Here is an 18,365-nt window from a genome sequence, read left to right as displayed (position 1 = left end):
CTGAGCAGAGACCTGAAAGAAGTTGAGGAAAGGAGCTGTGTGGTCATGGGGGTGGGGGAGAGCTTTCTAGGCAGAAATCAGCAAGTGCGAAGGCCCAGAGGTCGGGTCATGATTGGCATGCTCCAGGAAGAGTAAGGAGGCCAGTGTGGCTGGAAGGGAGTAAGTGAACAGGGGGGATGAGTAGGAAGTGAGGTCGTATATGGCAGTGCTGGCTAATGGAAGTATGTTATGAGTCACATACATGCAATTCTAAAATTTCTTTCCTTTTCTAAAATTTTTATTAGAGTTGATTTACAGTGTTGTGTTAGTTTCAGGTGTACTGCAAAGTGAATCAGTTATACATATACATGTACCTACTCTTTTTTACTTTATGTTTTTTGAATTTTAGAATCTTATTTATTTTTTTATACAGCAGGTTCTTATTAGTTATCCATTTTATACATATGAGTGTCTGTAGGTCAATCCCAATCTCCCAACTCATCACACACACCCCTCCCCCGCCACTTTTCCCCCTTGGTGTCCATACGTTTTTTTCTCTACATCTGTGTCTCTATTTCTGCCCTGCAAACCGGTTCATCTGTACCATTTTTCTAGGTTCCAAATATATGCGTTAATATACGATATTTGTTTTTCTCTTTCTGAATTACTTCACTCTGTATGACAGTCTCTAGATTCATCCACATCTCTACAAATGACCCAGTTTTGTTCCTTTTTATGGCTGAGTAATATTCCATTGTATATATATACCACATCTTCTTTATCCATTCATCTGTCAATGGGCATTTAGGTTGCTTCCATGACCTGGCTATTGTAAATACTGCTGCAGTGAACATTGGGGTGCAAGTGTCTTTTTGAATTATGGTTTTCTCTGGGTATATACCCAGTAGTGGGATTGCTGGGTCATATGGTAGTTCTATTTTTAGTTTTTTAAGGAACCTCCATACTGTTCTCCATAGTGGCTGTATCAATTTACATTCCCACCAACAGTGCAAGAGGGTTCCCTTTTCTCCACACCCTCTCCAGCATTTGTTGTTTGTAGATTTTCTGATGATGCCCATTCTCACCGGTGTGCGGTGATACCTCATTGTAGTCTTGATTTAAATTTCTCTAATAATTAGTGATGTTGAGCAGCTTTTTATGTGCTTCTTGGCCATCTGTATGTCTTCTGTGGAGAAATGTCTATTTAGGTCTTCTGCCCATTTTTGGATTGGGTTGTTTGTTTTTTAAATATTGAGCTACATGAGCTGTTTATATATTTTGAAGATTAATCCTTTGTCCATTGATTCATTTACAAATATTTTCCCCCATTCTGAGGGTTGTCTTTTCGTCTTGTTTGGAGTTTCCTTTGCTTTGCAAAAGCTTTGAAGTTTCATTAGGTCCCATTTGTTTATTTTTGTTTTTATTTCCATTACTCTAGGAGGTGGATCAAAAAAGATCTTGCTGTGATTTATGTCAAAGAGTGTTCTTCCTATGTTTTCCTCTAAGAGTTTTATAGTGTCCGGTCTTACAGTTAGGTCTCTAATCCATTTTGAGTTTATTTTTGTGTATGGTGTTAGGGCATGTTCTAATTTCATTCTTTTACATGTAGCTGTCCAGTTTTCCCAGCACCACTTATTGAAGAGACTGTCTTTTCTCCATTGTATATCCTTGCCTCCTTTGTCATAGATTAGTTGACCATAGGTGCGTGGGCTTATCTCTGGGCTTTCTATCCTGTTCCATTGATCTATATTTCTGTTTTTGTGCCAGTACCATATTGTCTTGTTTACTGTAGCTTTGTAGTATAGTCTGAAGTCAGGGAGTCTGATTCCTCCAGCTCCGTTTTTTTCCCTCAAGACTGCTTTGGCTATTCAGGGTCTTTTGTGTCTCCATACAAATTTTAAGATTTTTTGTTCTAGTTCTGTAAAGAATGCCATTGGTAATTTGATAGGGATTGCATTGAATCTGTAGATTGCTTTGGGTAGTATAGTCATTTTCACAATATTCATTCTTCCAATCCAAGAACATGGTATCTCTCTCCATCTGTTTGTATCATCTTTAATTTCTTTCAACAGTGTCTTATAGTTTTCTGCATACAGGTCTTTTGTCTCCCTAGGTAGGTTTATTCCTAGGTATTTTTGTTGCAATGGTAAATGGGAGTGTTTCCTTAATTTCTCTTTCAGATTTTTCATCATTAGTGTATAGGAATGCAAGAGATTTTTGTGCATTAATTTCGTATCCTGCAACTTTACCAAATTCACTGATTAGCTCTAGTGGTTTTCTGGTGGCATCTTTAGGATTTTCTGTGTATAGTATCATGTCATCTGCAAAGAGTGACAGCTTTACTTCTTCATTTCTGATTGGGATTCCTTTTATTTCTTTTTCTTCTCTGATTGCCATGGCTAGGACTTCCAAAACTATGTTGAATAATAGTGCTGAGAATGGACATCCTTGTCTTGTTCCTGATCTTAGAGGAAATGCTTTCAATTTTTCACCATTGAGAAGGGTGTTTGCTGTGGGTTTGTCATATATGGCCTTTATTATGTTGAGGTAGGTTCCCTCTATGCCCACTTTCTGGAGAGTTTTTATCATAAATGGGTGTTGAATTTTGTCAAAAGCTTTTTCTGCATCTATTGAGATGATCATATGGTTTTTATTCTTCAGTTTGTTAATATGGTGTATCACATTGATTGATTTGTATATATTGAAGAATCCTTGCATCCCTGGGATAAATCCCACTTGATCACGGTGTATGATCCTTTTAATGTGCTGTTGGATTCTGTTTGTAGTATTTTGTTGAGGATTTTTTCATCTATATTCATCAGTGATATTGGTCTGCAATTTTCTTTTTTTGTAGTGTCTTTGTCTGATTTTGGTATCAGGGTGATGGTGGCCTCATAGAATGAGTTTGGGAGTGTTCCTTCCTCTGCAATTTTTTGGAAGTTTGAGACGGATGGGTGTTAGCTCTTCTCTAAATGTTTGATAGAATTCACCTGTGAAGCCATCTGGTCCTGGACTTTTGTTTGTTGGGAGATTTTAAATCACAGTTTCAATTTCAATACTTGTGATTGGTCTGTTCATATTTTCTATTTCTTCCTGGTTCAGTCTTGGAAGTTTATACCTTTCTAAGAATTCATCCATTTCTTCCAGGTTGTCCATTTTATTGGCATAGAGTTGCTTGTAGTAGTCTCTTAGGATGCTTTATATTTCTGTGGTGTCTGCTGTAACTTCTCCTTTTTCATTTCTAATTTTATGGATTTGGGTCCTCTTCCTCTTTTTCTTGATGAGTCTGGCTAATGGTTTATCAATTTTGTTTATCTTCTCAAAGAACCAGCTTTTAGTTTTATTGATCTTTGCTATTGTTTTCTTTGTTTCTATTTCATTTATTTCTGCTCTGATCTTTATGATTTCTTTCCTTGTACCAACTTTGGGTTTTGTTTGTTCTTCTTTCTCTAGTTCCTTTAGGTATAAGGTTCAATTGTTTATTTGAGATTTTTCTTGTTTCTTGAGGTAGGCTTGTATTGCTATAAACTTCCCTCTTAGAACTGCTTTTGCTGCATCCCATAGGTTTTGGATCATCGTGTTTTCATTGTAATTTGTCTCAAGGTATTTTTTGATTTCCTCTTTGATTTCTTCAGTGATCTCTTCATTATTTAGTAATGTATTGTTTAGCCTCCATGTGTTTGCATTTTTTACATTTTTTCCCCTGTAATTGATTTCTAATCTCATAGCATTGTGGTCAGAAAAGATGCTTGATATGATTTCAACTTTCTTAAAGTTATTGAGGCTTGATTTGTGACCCAAGATGTGATCTACCTTGGAGAATGTTCCGTGTGCACTTGAGAAGAAAGTGTAATCTGCTGTTTTTGGATGGAATGTCTTATAAATATCAATTAAATCTATCTGGTCTATGGTGTCATTTAAAACTGTGTTTCCTTATTAATTTTCTGTTTGGATGATCTGTCCATTGGTGTAAGTGAGGTGTTAAATTCCCCCAGTATTATTGTGTTACTGTTGATTTCCTCTTTTATAGCTATTTGCTGTTGCCTTATGTATTAAGGTACTCCTATGTTGGGTGCATATATACTTATAATTGTTATATCTTCTTCTTGGATTGATCCCTTGATCATTATGTAGTGTCCTTCCTTGTCTTTGTAACATTCTTTATTTTAAACATTTAAAAATTTTTATTCTCTATTTTATCTGATATGAGTATTGCTACTCCAGCTTGCTTTTGATTTCCATTTGCATGGAATATCCTTTTCCATCCCCTCACTTTCAGTCTGTATGTGTCCCTAGGTCTGAAGTGGGTCTCTTGTAGACAGCATATATATGGGTCTTGTTTCTGTATCCATTCAGTGAGCCTGTGTCTTTTGGTTGGAGCATTTAATCCATTCACGTTTAAGGTAATTATCGATACGTATGTTCCTATTACCATTTTCTGAATTGTTTTGGGTTTGTTTTTGTAAGTCCTTTTCTTCTCTTGTGTTTCCCACTTAGAGAAGTTCCTTTAACATTTGCTGAAGAGCTGGTTTGGTGGTGCTGAATTCTCTTTGCTTTTGCTCGTCTGTAAAGCTTTTGATTTCTGTGTCGAATCTGAATGAGATCCTTGCCGGGTAGAGTAATCTTGGTTGTAGGTTGCTCCCTTTCATCACTTTAAATATATCATGCCACTCCCTTCTGGCTTGTAGAGTGTCTACTGAGAAATCAGCTTTTAATCTATGGGAGTTCCCTTGTATGTTATTTGTCATTTTTCCCTTGTTGTTTTCAATATTTTTCTTTGTCTTTAAGTTTTGTCAATTTGATTACCATTTGTCTTGGTGTGTTTCTCCTTGGGTTTATCCTGTATGGGACTCTCTGTGCTTCCTGGACTTGGGTGTCTATTTCCTTTCCCATGTTAGGGAAGTTTTTGACTATAATCTCTTCAAATATTTTCTCAGGTCCTTTCTCTCTCTCTTCTCCTTCTGGGACCCCTATAATGCAAATGTTCTTGCGTTTAATGTTGTCCCAGAGGTCTCTTAGGCTGTCTTCATTCTCTTCATTCTTTTTTCTTTATTCTGTTCTGTGGCAGTGAATTCCACCATCCTGTCTTCCAGGTCACTTGTCCATTCTTCTGCCTCAGTTATTCTGTTATTGATTCCTTCTAGTGTATTTTTCATTTCAGTTATTGTATTGTTCATCTCTGTTTGTTTGTTCTTTAATTCTTCTAGATCTTTGTTAAACATTTCTTGCATCTTCTCGATCTTTGCCTCCATTCTTTTTCTGAGGTCCTGGATCACCTTCACTACTATTATTCTGAATTCTTTTTCTGGAAGGTTGCCTATCTCCACTTCATTTAGTTGTTTTTCTGGGGTTTTATCTTGTTGCTTCATCAGGTACATAGCCCTCTGCCTTTTCATCTTGTCTATCTTTCTGTGAATGTGATTTTTGTTCCACAGGCTGCGGGATTGTAGTTCTTCTTACTTCTGTTGTCTGCCCTCTGGTGGATGAGGCTATCTAAGAGGTTTGTGCAAGTTTCCTGATGGGAGGGACTGGTGGTGGGTAGAGCTAGGTGTTGCTCTGGTGGGCAGAGCTCAGTAGAACTTTAATCTGCTTGTTTGCTGATGGTTGAGGCTGGGTTCCCTCCCTGTTGGTTGTTTGGCCTGAGGCAACCCAACACTGGAGCCTACCTGGCTCTTTGGTGGGGCTACTGGTGGACTCTGGGAGAGCTCCCATCAAGGAGTACTTCTGAGACTTTCTGCTGCCAGTGTCCTTGTCCTCACGGTGAGACACAGCCACCGCCTGCCTCTGCAGGAGACCTTCCAACACTAGAAGGTAGGTCTGGTTCAGTCTCCTATGGGGTCACTGCTGCTTCCCCTGGGTCCCAGTGCGCACAGTACTTTGTGTGGGCCTCCAAGAGTGGAGTGTCTGTTTGCCCCAGTCCTGTCGGAGTCCTGCAGTCAAATCCCACTAGCCTTCAAAGTCTGATTTTCTAGGAATTCCTCCTCCTGCTGCCAGACCCCAGGTTCGGAAGCCTCACGTAGGGCTCAGAACCTTCACTCCAGTGGATGGAATTCTGTGGTATAAGAGTTCTCCAGTTTGTGAGTCACCCACCCAGCAGTTATGGGATTTGATTTTATTGTGATTGTGCCCCTCTTACCATCTCATTGTGGCTTCTCCTTTGTCTTTGGATGTGGGGTATCTTTTTTGGTGAGTTCTAGAGTCTTTCTGTTGATGATTGTTCAGCAGTTAGTTGTGATTCCGGTGCTCTCGCAAGAGGGAGTGAGTGCACGTCCTTCTACTCCTCCATCTTGAACCAATCTCATACTGTTTTTTAGATTCTTGTCCCATATCGGTCATTAGAGACTATTGAGCAGAGTTCCCTGTGCTACACATTAGGTCCTTATTAGTTATCTATTTTATATATAGTAGTGTGTATAAGTCAGTACCAGTCTCTCAATTTATCCCCCCCCACCAATTCTAAAATTTCTGATAGGTGCATTAAAAAAGTTAAAAAGAGGCAAGTGAAATTAATAATACTTTTGTTTAACACAATATATCTAAAATATTATCACTTCAACGTGTAATCAGATAAAACATTGTTTGAAATGAAATGCTTTACATTATTATTTTTTCTTATTAAGATTTCAAAATCTGGTGTGCACATCTCTTTTCGGGCTAGCTCCATTTCAAGTTCAATAGCCACATGAGGTAATGGCTGCCATATTGGACAGCACACATAAAGAGCCTTGTGGACCCTGCCAAGGCCTCTGAATGAGATGGGGAAGCCACTGGAAGCTTTGGGGCCCAGGTGCATTATCTCTGCCTTAGGTTCTAGAAGGTTCACTCCAGCTGTGATGAGAGAAGATTGCTGTGGGTGGGAGGCAAAAGGACAGAGCAGGGAGACTGGGAAGGAGGCCTTTACCAGTACACAGTGACAATGGCTTGGACCGAGGTGGGGGCAGTGGTGGTGGTGAGAGTGGCTGGATTCTGGGTGTGTTCTCCCAGTTCTTTCTGCTGTGGATAAGAGAGCAGTCAAGGGAGGGCCAAGATTTTTGGCCTGAGCTACCGGAAGGCTGGAGTTATTTTCAGAGGGATGAGGAAGACCCGGGGTGAGGGGCAGCCTTGGGGGAACGTGGGGTGTGGTTTGAGACGCGAGTGACAGCCTTTCAGGTAGAGTTGGTGGGCAGGCAGCTGAACATGAGTCTGGGGTTCAGAGCGGAGGTCCTTGCGCTGGCTGGGGATATAAATTTGGGAGTAGACAGCGTATTGATGGTGTGTAAGGCCATGCATGAGTGGAGGGCCCTGGGGAGTGGGTGCATATAGAGGAAAGGGGGCTGAGCCCTGGTGGAGAAGATGGAACCAGCGAAGCGGGCCTGGAGGGAGAGCCCAGGGAGGCAACAGGAAGGCTGTGAGAAAAGAGGGGCTGAGGGAGCCACCAGTTGTGTCCAGTGTGACGATGGGCAGGGGAGGAGGAACCCCCAGGGTCTCTGATCACTGCCAAGGAAGGAGGCAAATGCCAGGCTGCCGTGGGTCCAGGAGAGAACAGGAGGGGAGAAAGTGACTACTGGTATAGATGACTCGTTTGAGGGGTTCTGCTTTAAAGAGGAGCAGAAAGATAGGGTGGTAGTTTCGCAGTGGGCGTGTGGTCACAAGAAGTTCATTTTTTCCCTTAAAGATGGGCAATGTAATAGCAGATGGGGATGATCTAGTAGGGCAAAATTATCACGAGGGAGAGAGAGAGAAAAATGAGCTCATTCATGCTCACAGCAGCGCTATGAAGTAGGTACTATTTTCCAGACAGGGAGACTGAGGCGAAGGAAAGTCCAGCCACTTGCCCACGGCCACACAGCTGAGAAGCAGCAGGATGAGTAATCGATGCAGATGCCTCCGTTGTAGGACACCCAGTCTTAATTGTTCTGCTGTTCTGCCTCTTCGTTTCCTAGCTAGATTTGTGAGGTCTTGGTTTTTTTTTGTGTGTGTGTGGTATGCGGGCCTCTCACTGCTGTGGCCTCTCCTGTTGCGGAGCACAGGCTCCGGACGTGCAGGCTCAGCGGCCATGGCTCACGGTCCCAGCCGCTCCGCGGCATGTGGGATCTTCCCGGACCGGGGCACGAACCCGTGTCCCCTGCATCAGCTGGCGGACTCTCAACCACTGCGCCACCAGGGAAGCCCATTTGTATTATTTTTTAGATTCCACATATAAGTGATATCATATAATATTTGTCTTCCTCTGACTTTCGTCACTTAGTATGATAATCTGTAGGTCCATCCATGTTCCTGCAAATGGCATTATTTCATTCTTTTTTATGGCTGGGTAGTATTCCATTGTATATATACACCACATCTTCTTTATCCAGTCATCTGTTGATGGACACTTAGGTTGTTTCCATGTCTTGGCTATTGTAAATAGCGCTGCTCTGAACATTAGGGTGCATGTATCTTTTCAAATTAGAGTTTTCGTCTTCTCTGGTTATATGCCCAGGAGTGGGATAGCTGGATCATTTGGTAGCTCTATTTTTAGCTTTTTAAAGGAATCTTCATACTGTTTTTGAAATAAGTTTTAACTAAGTCTTTGGTTTAATAGTTGTCATCCTAAAAGCGCACCGTACGTACGGCTTGCCCAGCGGACCCGCATGTTAACTCACTTGATCTTCATCACAGCCTTAGGCTGGAGGGCTGCTAAGTGATCCCCATCTCACAGATGAGCAAGCCGAGTCAGAGAGCACAGTGACCCTGGGGGGTGTCCCCAGCATGGGCTGACTGCCGCCTTCCTTCCCTCCAGGGACAGGGGCAGACCCGGCAGTCAGCGCCAAGAGCAACCACTGCCTGGATGCCGCCAAAGCCTGCAACCTGAACGACAACTGCAAGAAGCTGCGCTCCTCCTACATCTCCATCTGCAACCGCGAGATCTCGCCCACCGAGCGCTGCAACCGCCGCAAGTGCCACAAGGCCCTGCGCCAGTTCTTTGACCGTGTGCCCAGCGAGTATACCTACCGCATGCTCTTTTGCTCCTGCCAGGACCAGGCGTGCGCCGAGCGCCGCCGCCAGACCATCCTGCCCAGCTGCTCCTACGAGGACAAGGAGAAGCCCAACTGCCTGGACCTCCGCAGCCTGTGCCGGACGGACCACCTCTGCAGGTAGGGGCCGCCGCAGCTCCAAGGGGAGTCGGCTGGGGTACTCTGCCTGCTCGACATTCCCGAGTTCGCTGGGTTAGGATCTTGAGCCCGGAAGAGAGGGTGACTCGGACATGTGCAAAACGAATTGTCATTCATTCATTCATGCGTCCTTCCCTTCCTTCCTTCATCCATCCATCCATCCATCCATCTATTCATCCGTTCATTCAGCTGTCCATTCATTTATTCAGTACAGGTTTATCATTTGCCCGCTCTGTGCCCAGCTTCAGGCTAAGCACCATGGGGGAAACCAAGATGAACCACCCTAGGAGCTCCTAATTTAACATCATAGACCCTAGAGCCTGGAGTAAGAAGGGACCTTCAGTGACTTTAGGTCCACTTTTTTTTTTTTTTTTTTTGCGGTACGCAGGCTTCTCACTGTTGTGGCCTCTCCCGTTGCGGAGCACAGGCTCCGGACGCGCAGGCTCAGCAGCCATGGCTCACGGGCCCAGCCGCTCCGTGGCATGTGGGATCTTCCCGGACCGGGGCACGAACCCGCGTCCCCTGCATCGGCAGGCGGATTCTCAACCACTGCGCCACCAGGGAAGCCTACTTTAGGTCCACTTCTAAAGGAAGCCCACCCCTTATCCCAGTGAGGTCCTGTGGCCGTCATGGAAGGGCTCTTGCACATCCCAGAGGCAGCTCCTTCCACACTGATAGCTGAGCTCGTCTAGTGCTGGGTGGAGCATGGGGACTCACGGTCCTGGGTTTGAATCCTGACTTTTCCACTTACTAGCTGTGTGATATGGAGCAGGTTTTTTTAAATGTCCTGAGTGTCCATCCCTTTACCCATGAAATGGGAATAAAAAGGCACAGCATTATTGTGAGGATTAGACGACATGTGTGTTAAAGCTTAGCACAGAGTTTGGCATAAAGTAATTGCTTAATAAGTGCCTAATTGTTTGGAAGGTTTGTTTTGTTACAGTGAGTTGAAATTTGCCTCTGTGATTCTTCTGTTTTTCTCGTTTGTTATTAACCATTTATTGAACCTCTCTTGCATCCAGTGCATGGTTCTAAGGCTTAGGCATGCAGAGGTGAACACGACGCTCTCCGAGGAGCACCCAGAAGGGAGACAGACAAGGGGAGCAGGGATCCCAATGCAGTGGGCTGAGGGCTGTGGGCTCCCAGAGGAGGGTGCACAGGAGAAGGACATCTGCCTCAGCCTGGGGCTCCAGAGGATGGGGCCTTGAGCTGAACCTTGGAACATGAGAAGGAGAAAGCCAGGGAATGAGTGTGGCATGCAAATAAAAGGGACATGTAATGGGGCCACATGTTGTTGGAGGGCAGCTGTTAGATGGATGTATGGATGAGGGAGAAACATCTTTTGCACAGAATTATTTGTTGTGTTATTTGTATGTGGGGAAAGAATACGCAAAGGCTGGAGGGTAGGAGAGAGCCGGTGGTTATGGGCACCTGCAGGTGGTGGGTGCACGTGGAGTGTGGGCCACGGGGTGGGAAGGCCAGAGGTGAGGCTGCTAGGGAGACAGGGATTGCAATCACACAGATAAGCAGAGATTGCTTACTGTACCCCAGACACTGGTCTATTATATGGTTTATCTCATTAATCCTTGCAACAAGGCTACGAGGTAGGTACTGTTATCGTCTGTATCTGTCAAATGATCAGAGTCGTAGAAAGTAACTTGCCCAAGGTCACACAGCTCATGCATTTGAGAGCTGGATCCGATCTCCAGGGCTTTCCTCCCAGTGTAGCACACTGGCCTGGACTAAGGTAGTGGCTGTGAGCACGGGGAGAAGTGTATCAGTTCAGAGATGATTGGTAAGTAGACTTGACAGGACTGGGGACTGGTTGAAAGTTCCCTGGAGGGAGAGGCATTTCTGTTTTGTTTACTTCGCACCTGTCCTGCACATAGAGCCTGACGCATGGCGAGTGCTCCGTGAACATTACTTGAATGGATACATGGATGGTGGCCACCATGCTTACTGGGTGAATAATTGTGGGGCGATGGATCATTCAGCAATGGGGGTGCACAGCATCTGAGATGGCGGTGCAGGGGGGACCATTGCCACCCCCGTTGCAATGTCTGGGGCATTTGGACCTGTGGGCCTGGAGCTCAGTGAAGAGGTTGGAGTGGAGAAATGGGATTGGGGGTTGTGGCGGGGACTGGAGGATGGGGCTGCAGAGGGAAGGGAGCTCAGGGCCTGTGTGGCTGAAGGGGAGGCACTACCTTGGTTTGGAAAATGAGCTGGAGTTCGGAGAAGGGCTGATGCCTGCAGGGCTGGGAAAGCCTGAAGAAAGTGGGCTTTTCTCTTTTGCTTACTTAAAGAAACATACCTTATCGCTTACAAAAACAATGGGGACGATTTCAAATAAAATATGCTCACTACAAGAGGATGGTTAAAAGTAGAAACCCAGGGACTTCCCTGGTGGTGCTGTGGTTAAGAATCCGCCTGCCAATGCAGGGGACATGGACGGGTTTGAGCCCTGGTCTGGGAAGATCCCACATGCCACAGAGCAGCTAAGCCCGTGCGCCACAACTACTGAGCCTGCGCTCTAGAGCCCGCGTGCCACAACTACTGAGCCCACGTGCTGCAACTACTGAGCCTGCGAGCTGCAACTATTGAAGCCCGCTCGCCTAGAGCCCATGCTCCACGACAAAGATAAGCCACTGCAATGAGAAGCCCGTGCACCACAACGAAGTGGCCCCCACTCGCCGCAACTAGAGAAAGCCCGAATGCAGCAATGAAGACCCAACACAGCCAAAAGAAAAAGGCAAAAAAAAAAAAAAAAAATGAGAAACTGAGGGCCCACAAAAGGAAGTCAGGAGTCTGGCGGGGTTCCTGGGCTGGAGCTCAGCTTCCCAAGAGTTGAGAGAAAGCCAAGACTGGATGGGCCATGTCACTCCCTAAACGTGATGGAAGGAGCCTATTAGTTCTTGGATGGAAATGCATTTCTCCTTGTCCTAAATGCTAAACTGACCTGGTCAGGCTGCACAACAAACGGTGTATGTGGGGTGACAGGATGGATGAGGGACTGGAGGGGCTGGAGGGCCAGCCTGAGTCTAGGCTCAGTGACCACAAGCCAGGGTGTCAGGACCAAGGCCAGGTGCACCACTGCCCGGCATCAAACCTCAGGTGGACGTCTCTGCAGGGGTCCTGAGCCAGAGCAGCCTTGTGAACACCCGTTATTAGTGGTGTTTTAAGGGAGGACAACATGTGCAGCTCCTAAGGAGATTGGAGAGCGTGGAGCAGGGTGGATTTGGTGGCCTGTGGAGCATCTGTGTCTGTTCAAAGAGCCTGTAGAACATCTGTGTCTGTTCAAAGAGCCAGAGGGGTTTTTGTTTGTTTGGAGATGGGGGGCGGAGTTTGGAACAGGAGAGCTGGGGCAGAAGCTTCACGTGGTAGAGAGGGTGTTTAAACAAAACTAAGTATGGGAGGGTCAAGAATGAGGTGTCCCAGGACCTAAGGGCTGACAGTTTTCTGAGAGGCGCCGAGCCAAGCCTGTGAGTGCCATGCATCCTGATGTAAATTTAAACAACAGTGGGACTTCCCTGGTGGTCCAGCGGTTAAGACTTCACCTTCTAATGCAGGGGGTGCGGGTTCGATCCCTGGTTGGGGAGCTAAGATCCCATTTGCCTCGTGGCCAAAAAAACCAAAACATAAAACAGAAGCAATATTGTAACAAATTCAATAACGTCTTTAAAATTGGTCCACATCCAAAAAAATCTTAAAAAAAAAAGTAACAGCAGCCATGGGACTCACGGACAGTGCTGTGTCTGGATTATTGAGTTGGGTCTCGCGTAGGAAGTTCCAGGTGCTCCTGGATGTGGCCGGCTGAGCTCCTGGTCTAGAACAAGGGAGTTCCTCTAATGCATCTCCCCCAACTCCCATCCCACCCAGCTCCCATCCCCATGCAGATTTAAAGTATGGTCCTGCAAGTGGGGAGACGAGGGGTGAGGGCAGAACCCGAGTGTAGGGTGAGTCTGGCAGGACCTGGGGGTTTGTTACAGAGTGGCCAAGTGTCCTTGGGAAGCTCTGCCTGTGATGCAGAGTGGCAGGTGGGTGGAGGTGTTTGCCATGGTAACCCCGCAGCTGCGAGACCTGGCTTCTGTGTTCACCCTGCCCCTGGTCTTCCGCGTGATCCTGGATGGACCATTTCATTCTGCGTGCCCAGGCTGCTTCTTCACTGATCAAACAAGGATGCTCCCCATTTTCCAAGGACCCTTCCCAGTCTTTGGATCTGAGTCTATCACAAGCAGCTTTCCCATCTGCCTTCTCCCCCTGCGCCTCCACTTGAGGTCATATTCCTAGAGAGGTGAGCCCTTGCTACAAGAGGAAATGACCAGAGATCCCTCGTGAGGGTAGGTGATGTGGAAGGGCAGATTTGAAGGAGCGGAGCTGACTTCCTTCATGCTCCTGTGGGCTTGACTTACTGACGCCTGGACCCTGTCTCTGTGGTCCATGGAGGAGCCCGGGAGGTGATGGGTGGCTGGGGAGGCAGTTCTCCACTATGCCCAGGAAGGGGCGCTCTCCCTTCCTTCCTGACCTTGGTTTCCTCCAGGTTTCTGCCTACCAGGGTGGCCACCACAGGTGGAAATCTTGACTGTGAAAATGGGACGACCCAGTGCCATGGTGTTTGGAGCAGGAACGGGGGACCCCCCAAGTCTTCCTGTCCTGGATACTTTAGTGGATGGAGCTGGCCTTGATGGGGGTCCCGGGAGAGCCTCTCTGGGCTGACTCTTCGGGTATGAGGCCCTTGTCTGCAGGCCTCTCCTAGAACACGCTCCACGCTCCAGGGCTATAGTGCCCAGTTTGCACCTCACTGGGCCTGCCTGGCCCCCCTTGCCCTTCAGCTTGGGGAGTTGGCCCAGCTATGCCCAGGCTTCTACCTGAACGAATCTTGGCCCAGGACTCCCTGGGGGACAGCTCTGCCAGACCTCCGCCACACGGCACTACATCAAAGCAAGACGTGCTGTGCAGCGCACCTAGCAGCAGGCCTTGTACAGCCCCGTGGGATATTTAACGGACTCTGCTGTGCTGTCTTACGAATGTTACTAAGCACTAAGCAGAGGGGTTTGAAGAAGCTTTGGTTAAACAAGGGTGTTTTCTTTTGGGGCTCGGGGGTATTGGGAGCATTTCCGAACCCTCCTCCTGCTCTTTGGACCAGGATCAGTTTGGGGTCAGTGACCAAGGCAGGGAACCTCTGAGAGTGGAAGCTTCCTGCTCAAGCTGTGGGTCCGACTCTTCTTGAAGCTGCACTCTGGGAGCCCATGCCCTGCCTTCTGCCTTTGTCTGGTTCACATCCCACGGGCCTTTAGGGCTGTGGGTTTAGGACCAGGAGAAGCTTTTCCTTTAAAAGCCTTCTGATATGGAGTCTGGAAAGCCTGGAGAATCCCTTGGAATGATTCCATGGAATTTGGCTAATTTCTCTCACCCCAGCCCTGCAGTGGGCCATGACCTACTTGTTTTTTAAATGTAATCTTTTGGTTTATACTTTCTCAACTTACACTCATTGCAAGGATGGTCCAGCTTGTGTGTGTGTGTGTGTGATGATTGTGTTATATTGTAAACTGTGTCCCTCCAGGCCTCATTTGGAGAGGCCCCCTAAAATGCCCTGTTCCTCTTGGTCGGCCAAGAGGATATAAATAACTTGGTGCTGGCCGTGTGCCATATCTTGGGCTGTAAGTTAACCTTTGGGTACCGAGGATGTGCATAAATAGATTCCAGCCTGGGACTACCCTGGCTGCCTGGGCTCCTTTGTGCCGTGGACACTGTCCTTGTCGGAGAGGATTGATGGGAAGGCAGAGGGGTTGGTGTCTCCCCTCTCAACTGTCTGCAGGGAGCGGGGAGGCATCCCTTCAGCAAGCCCCCTCCCCACCCTTGCCTAGCTTGGGGCGTGTCTGGTGTCTGTAGGCAGTGTGGGTGGACAGGTCTGGGTTTGATTCTTGGCTCCTGGGGGCTGTGCCTCAGCTTCTTTTGGACTCTAGAATCTGTTGGCTGATGTTTTCAGCAGCTTATCTCTAAATGGCAGCAAATGATTATTTGAGTACAGGCTTGGGGCTTCCAAGCCTTTACTTCTTTTAAAGGAGAGGATCTTGAATATCTCGAAATCAGATGTAAAGTTTTGCGTGTATATTCTAAAGAGAAACTTGTTGCTTTCATTAGATTCTTGAAGCATTCTTTGACCTCCCCAAACTTAAGAATCTCTGCCATCTCTAGATGGCCAACTTGGATTGGCTGTCTGAAGGATTGTGAATCTGCCTCCTGGCTCAATAGCAAAGAGAGCTGTGATTGATTAATGATGTCTGCCACTGGCATGGAATGGGCAGAATGGATGCCCCGCTAGAACCCAGCTAGTCATTCCTGGGACCAGTGGTTCACCAGTAGCAGGAGGAATGGGGGTCTCGGGGCCATTCCTTTATTCATTTGACCACTGTTTGTGGATTATCCACTCTGGGCCAGGCCTCGTGTTGAGATTAGAGAGTTAATGAAGTAGGCAGAGGCCCTTGCCCTCAGGGGACTCACAGTCCAGTGACTGGACACTGTGGTGATTGCCTCTGCAATGGGAATGGAACCACACAATGAACTAGATGATAGTATTTCCATTCAAGTTCTCTTGAAATCCCAGTTCTGCTCTGCTTCCTACCAGGCCTTCCCTGGGTCACTCTGGTGGCCCAGAGAGCAGCTGTTTCTTGGGGGAGATGAGCCACAGACAGATGAACTTTGTTCAGGGGACTGTCCGGCCTCGAACAGAGCTCAGAACCCAGCAGCCCTATCTGTCTTCAGAGCAGAGCTGTGCCCAGGAGTGCCATGGGGTAAAGAAGTCACATCCTCCTGAAGAAGACTTAACCAGGTTGCAGTGGAGGGAGACCCTGTGGGGAGGGACATGGGATCCTCGGCCCTGCCAGAGACTCTGAGACCCATCTTCCCCTTGAGGATCCCATGTTGGCTTCTGCTACTAGCCTCAGTAGAGGCCCTGTTTACCCTTGAACTCTGTGCCAAGGGTGCCTAGATTTTTCCTCTTGGAATTTTCCGTGGCAAATTGACACAAGGCTGGAATGTTGAACATTAGTAAAAGCTCTGGGAGAATAAACACAGAGAGAAGCTGCAACCTAGATAGTTAGTTTGCAAGATAGGGTTTATATGGCTTTCTGCTCTGGCTGCTACAGGGAGGTCAGCACGGCTGGGTAGAGAGTGCCTTTACCTTTTACCACCCAGGCCGCTCTCTGGGCACCTGGGGTCCATAAAGCTCACACCCCAGAGAGATGAGGTGCACCCTTGCCTAGCTAAAGCTCCCATTGGTGGAGTTCTGTGTGAGAACCCACTCCATCCCTGGCTGATTGGAAAGAGGAATGACCCATCGTGGGGATGCTGCTTATGCAGAGAGAATCAGAGTTCAAGTTGGTCAGGGTTGGGTGTGTTTTTGCTCACACAGGGTGGGTCATGCTCTCAGCTACCCAGATGTTACTTCATTCACCAGGCTCCTTGATTATTTCTGCTTCCATTCAGTGACCTGGACTTTCTCTTTGCTACTGTCTTTGTCCCCTGGAGCTGCTTTGAAAAAATACCATAGACCAGAGGGCTTAACCAACAAACACGTTATTCTCATAATTCTGGAGGCTAGTAGTTCAAGATCAGGGTGCCAGCATGGTTGGGGTCTCAGCGAGGGCCCTCTTTGGGGTAATTTCCTCACGTGGCTTCCTTGTTGTATGTGTGCCAAGAGGGATTGGGTGTTCCTTCCTCTTTTCATGAGGGCACAAATCCCATCACGGGGGCTGTACCCTCATGGCCTAATTACTTCTCTAAGACTCCACCTTCAAATACCATTGCATTGGGGGATAGGGTTTCAACATATCAATTTGGGGTGGGGGGACACACTCAGTTTGTAGCACCTAGACTTGCACTTCATTCAAAGCCTGTTTGGTTCTCATCTCCCTGAGCCCTTTCTTAGCCTCTCCTTCCAATGATGCTTTCTAGAACTCATCTGCATCCTTCCTGTGGCGCTAATCATGTGGCTTTCCTTTGATACTTTATCTTCCCAACTAGATCTCTGTTTTTAATATTCTTATATGTATATAATATGTATAGGTACTGCCATATATATGTATAATGTTGATTAATTTATTTAACAGATATTTATTGTGTACCAGGCACTGTGCTAGACACTGGATTTAGATACTTACTGGAGAACACAGTAGAAATGGTCCTTGCCCCCTTGGATCTTATAGTCTGATGGGGGAGATAGACAATAATCAAGCAAACAGACAAGTATATGGTTAACATCTTTGGAATGAGCAGGATGTAGAAAGAGAGTATAATGGGGGAAGGAGGGAGGACCTCTTTGGGCAGAGCAGTCAGGAGAAGTGTATCTGAGGAGAGACATTTAAACTGAGACCTGAAGAACGAGGGCCAGAAGTAAGCCAGGTAGAAGGAAGAACATCTCACTCAGAGGCGGGAGCATGCGCAAGAGTTGGGGGGAGGAGAGGAACTTGGCCTTGGCGTTGGCATTGACGGGGCTGGCGTGGCTGAGGCAGAGGGGACTCGGGAGAGACATGCGGGCAGAGCCAGGTCACACGGGACCGTCTAGCCCGGGGCAAGGAGTTTGGATTTCTTCTGAGTACACTTAGAAGCCAGCTAGTGACATCATGGAAGTTGTGACATAAAAAGATGACTCTGGCTACTGGGTGGAGAATTAAGGGATAAGGCAAGAATGACCTTGGAGAGACCAGGGAGGAGGTTATTTTCGTATATGAGATCAGAGATGACGGCAGCCCAGGCCAGGGGGTTGGCCGTGTGGAGTGAGATAAGTGGGTACATTTGAGATATTTTGGAGGTGGAAATGATGTACCTTGATGTGGGAGCGAGGGAGACAGAGGAACTCGAGGAGAGCTCACAGACTTCTGGCTTGAGCCACTTGGTGGGCAATGGTGCCACTTTCTGAGATGGTGAAGGCTTGGAGGGGGAGGTGAATCAGGAGTTCCATTCTAGGCATGTTAATTTTGAGATGCCTTTGAGACATTCCTATCTGGAGCTTGACTGGAGTTATAAATTCTGGGGGTCATTAACATATATATGGTGGTTAAGGCCAGGGGAATATGTAGGTTCTCCTAGGGAGAGGCCAGCATGAGAGGAGGCCCTGAGAATGTGCCTGGATCCCCTGTAAATGCCCGGTAAGGGTTTGGGGGTGTTGTTATGGCGCCCCAGGAGTCAAAAATTTCTTTTTTTTTTTGCGGTACACAGGCCTCTCACTGTTGTGGCCTCTCCCGTTGCGGAGCA

At 46.9% G+C, this 18,365-nt stretch overlaps 1 protein-coding gene across 1 annotated transcript in view; it reads left to right on the top strand.

Annotated features, from left to right (window-relative positions):
• Positions 1-18,365, top strand: part of GFRA2 (GDNF family receptor alpha 2) — a 92,445-nt gene that overhangs the window by 30,404 nt on the left and 43,676 nt on the right. The window contains exon 4 of the mRNA XM_060101309.1: positions 8,741-9,095. Within this exon, the coding sequence (XP_059957292.1) occupies positions 8,741-9,095 (355 nt within the window). The remainder of the gene's footprint in view (positions 1-8,740; positions 9,096-18,365) is intronic.

This window comes from Mesoplodon densirostris, chromosome 6 (assembly GCF_025265405.1).
Source record: "Mesoplodon densirostris isolate mMesDen1 chromosome 6, mMesDen1 primary haplotype, whole genome shotgun sequence".
Taxonomy (NCBI): Eukaryota; Metazoa; Chordata; class Mammalia; order Artiodactyla; family Ziphiidae; genus Mesoplodon; species Mesoplodon densirostris.
Note: the sequence above shows the minus strand (reverse complement) of the source record. Positions and strands in the feature narration are given on the sequence as shown.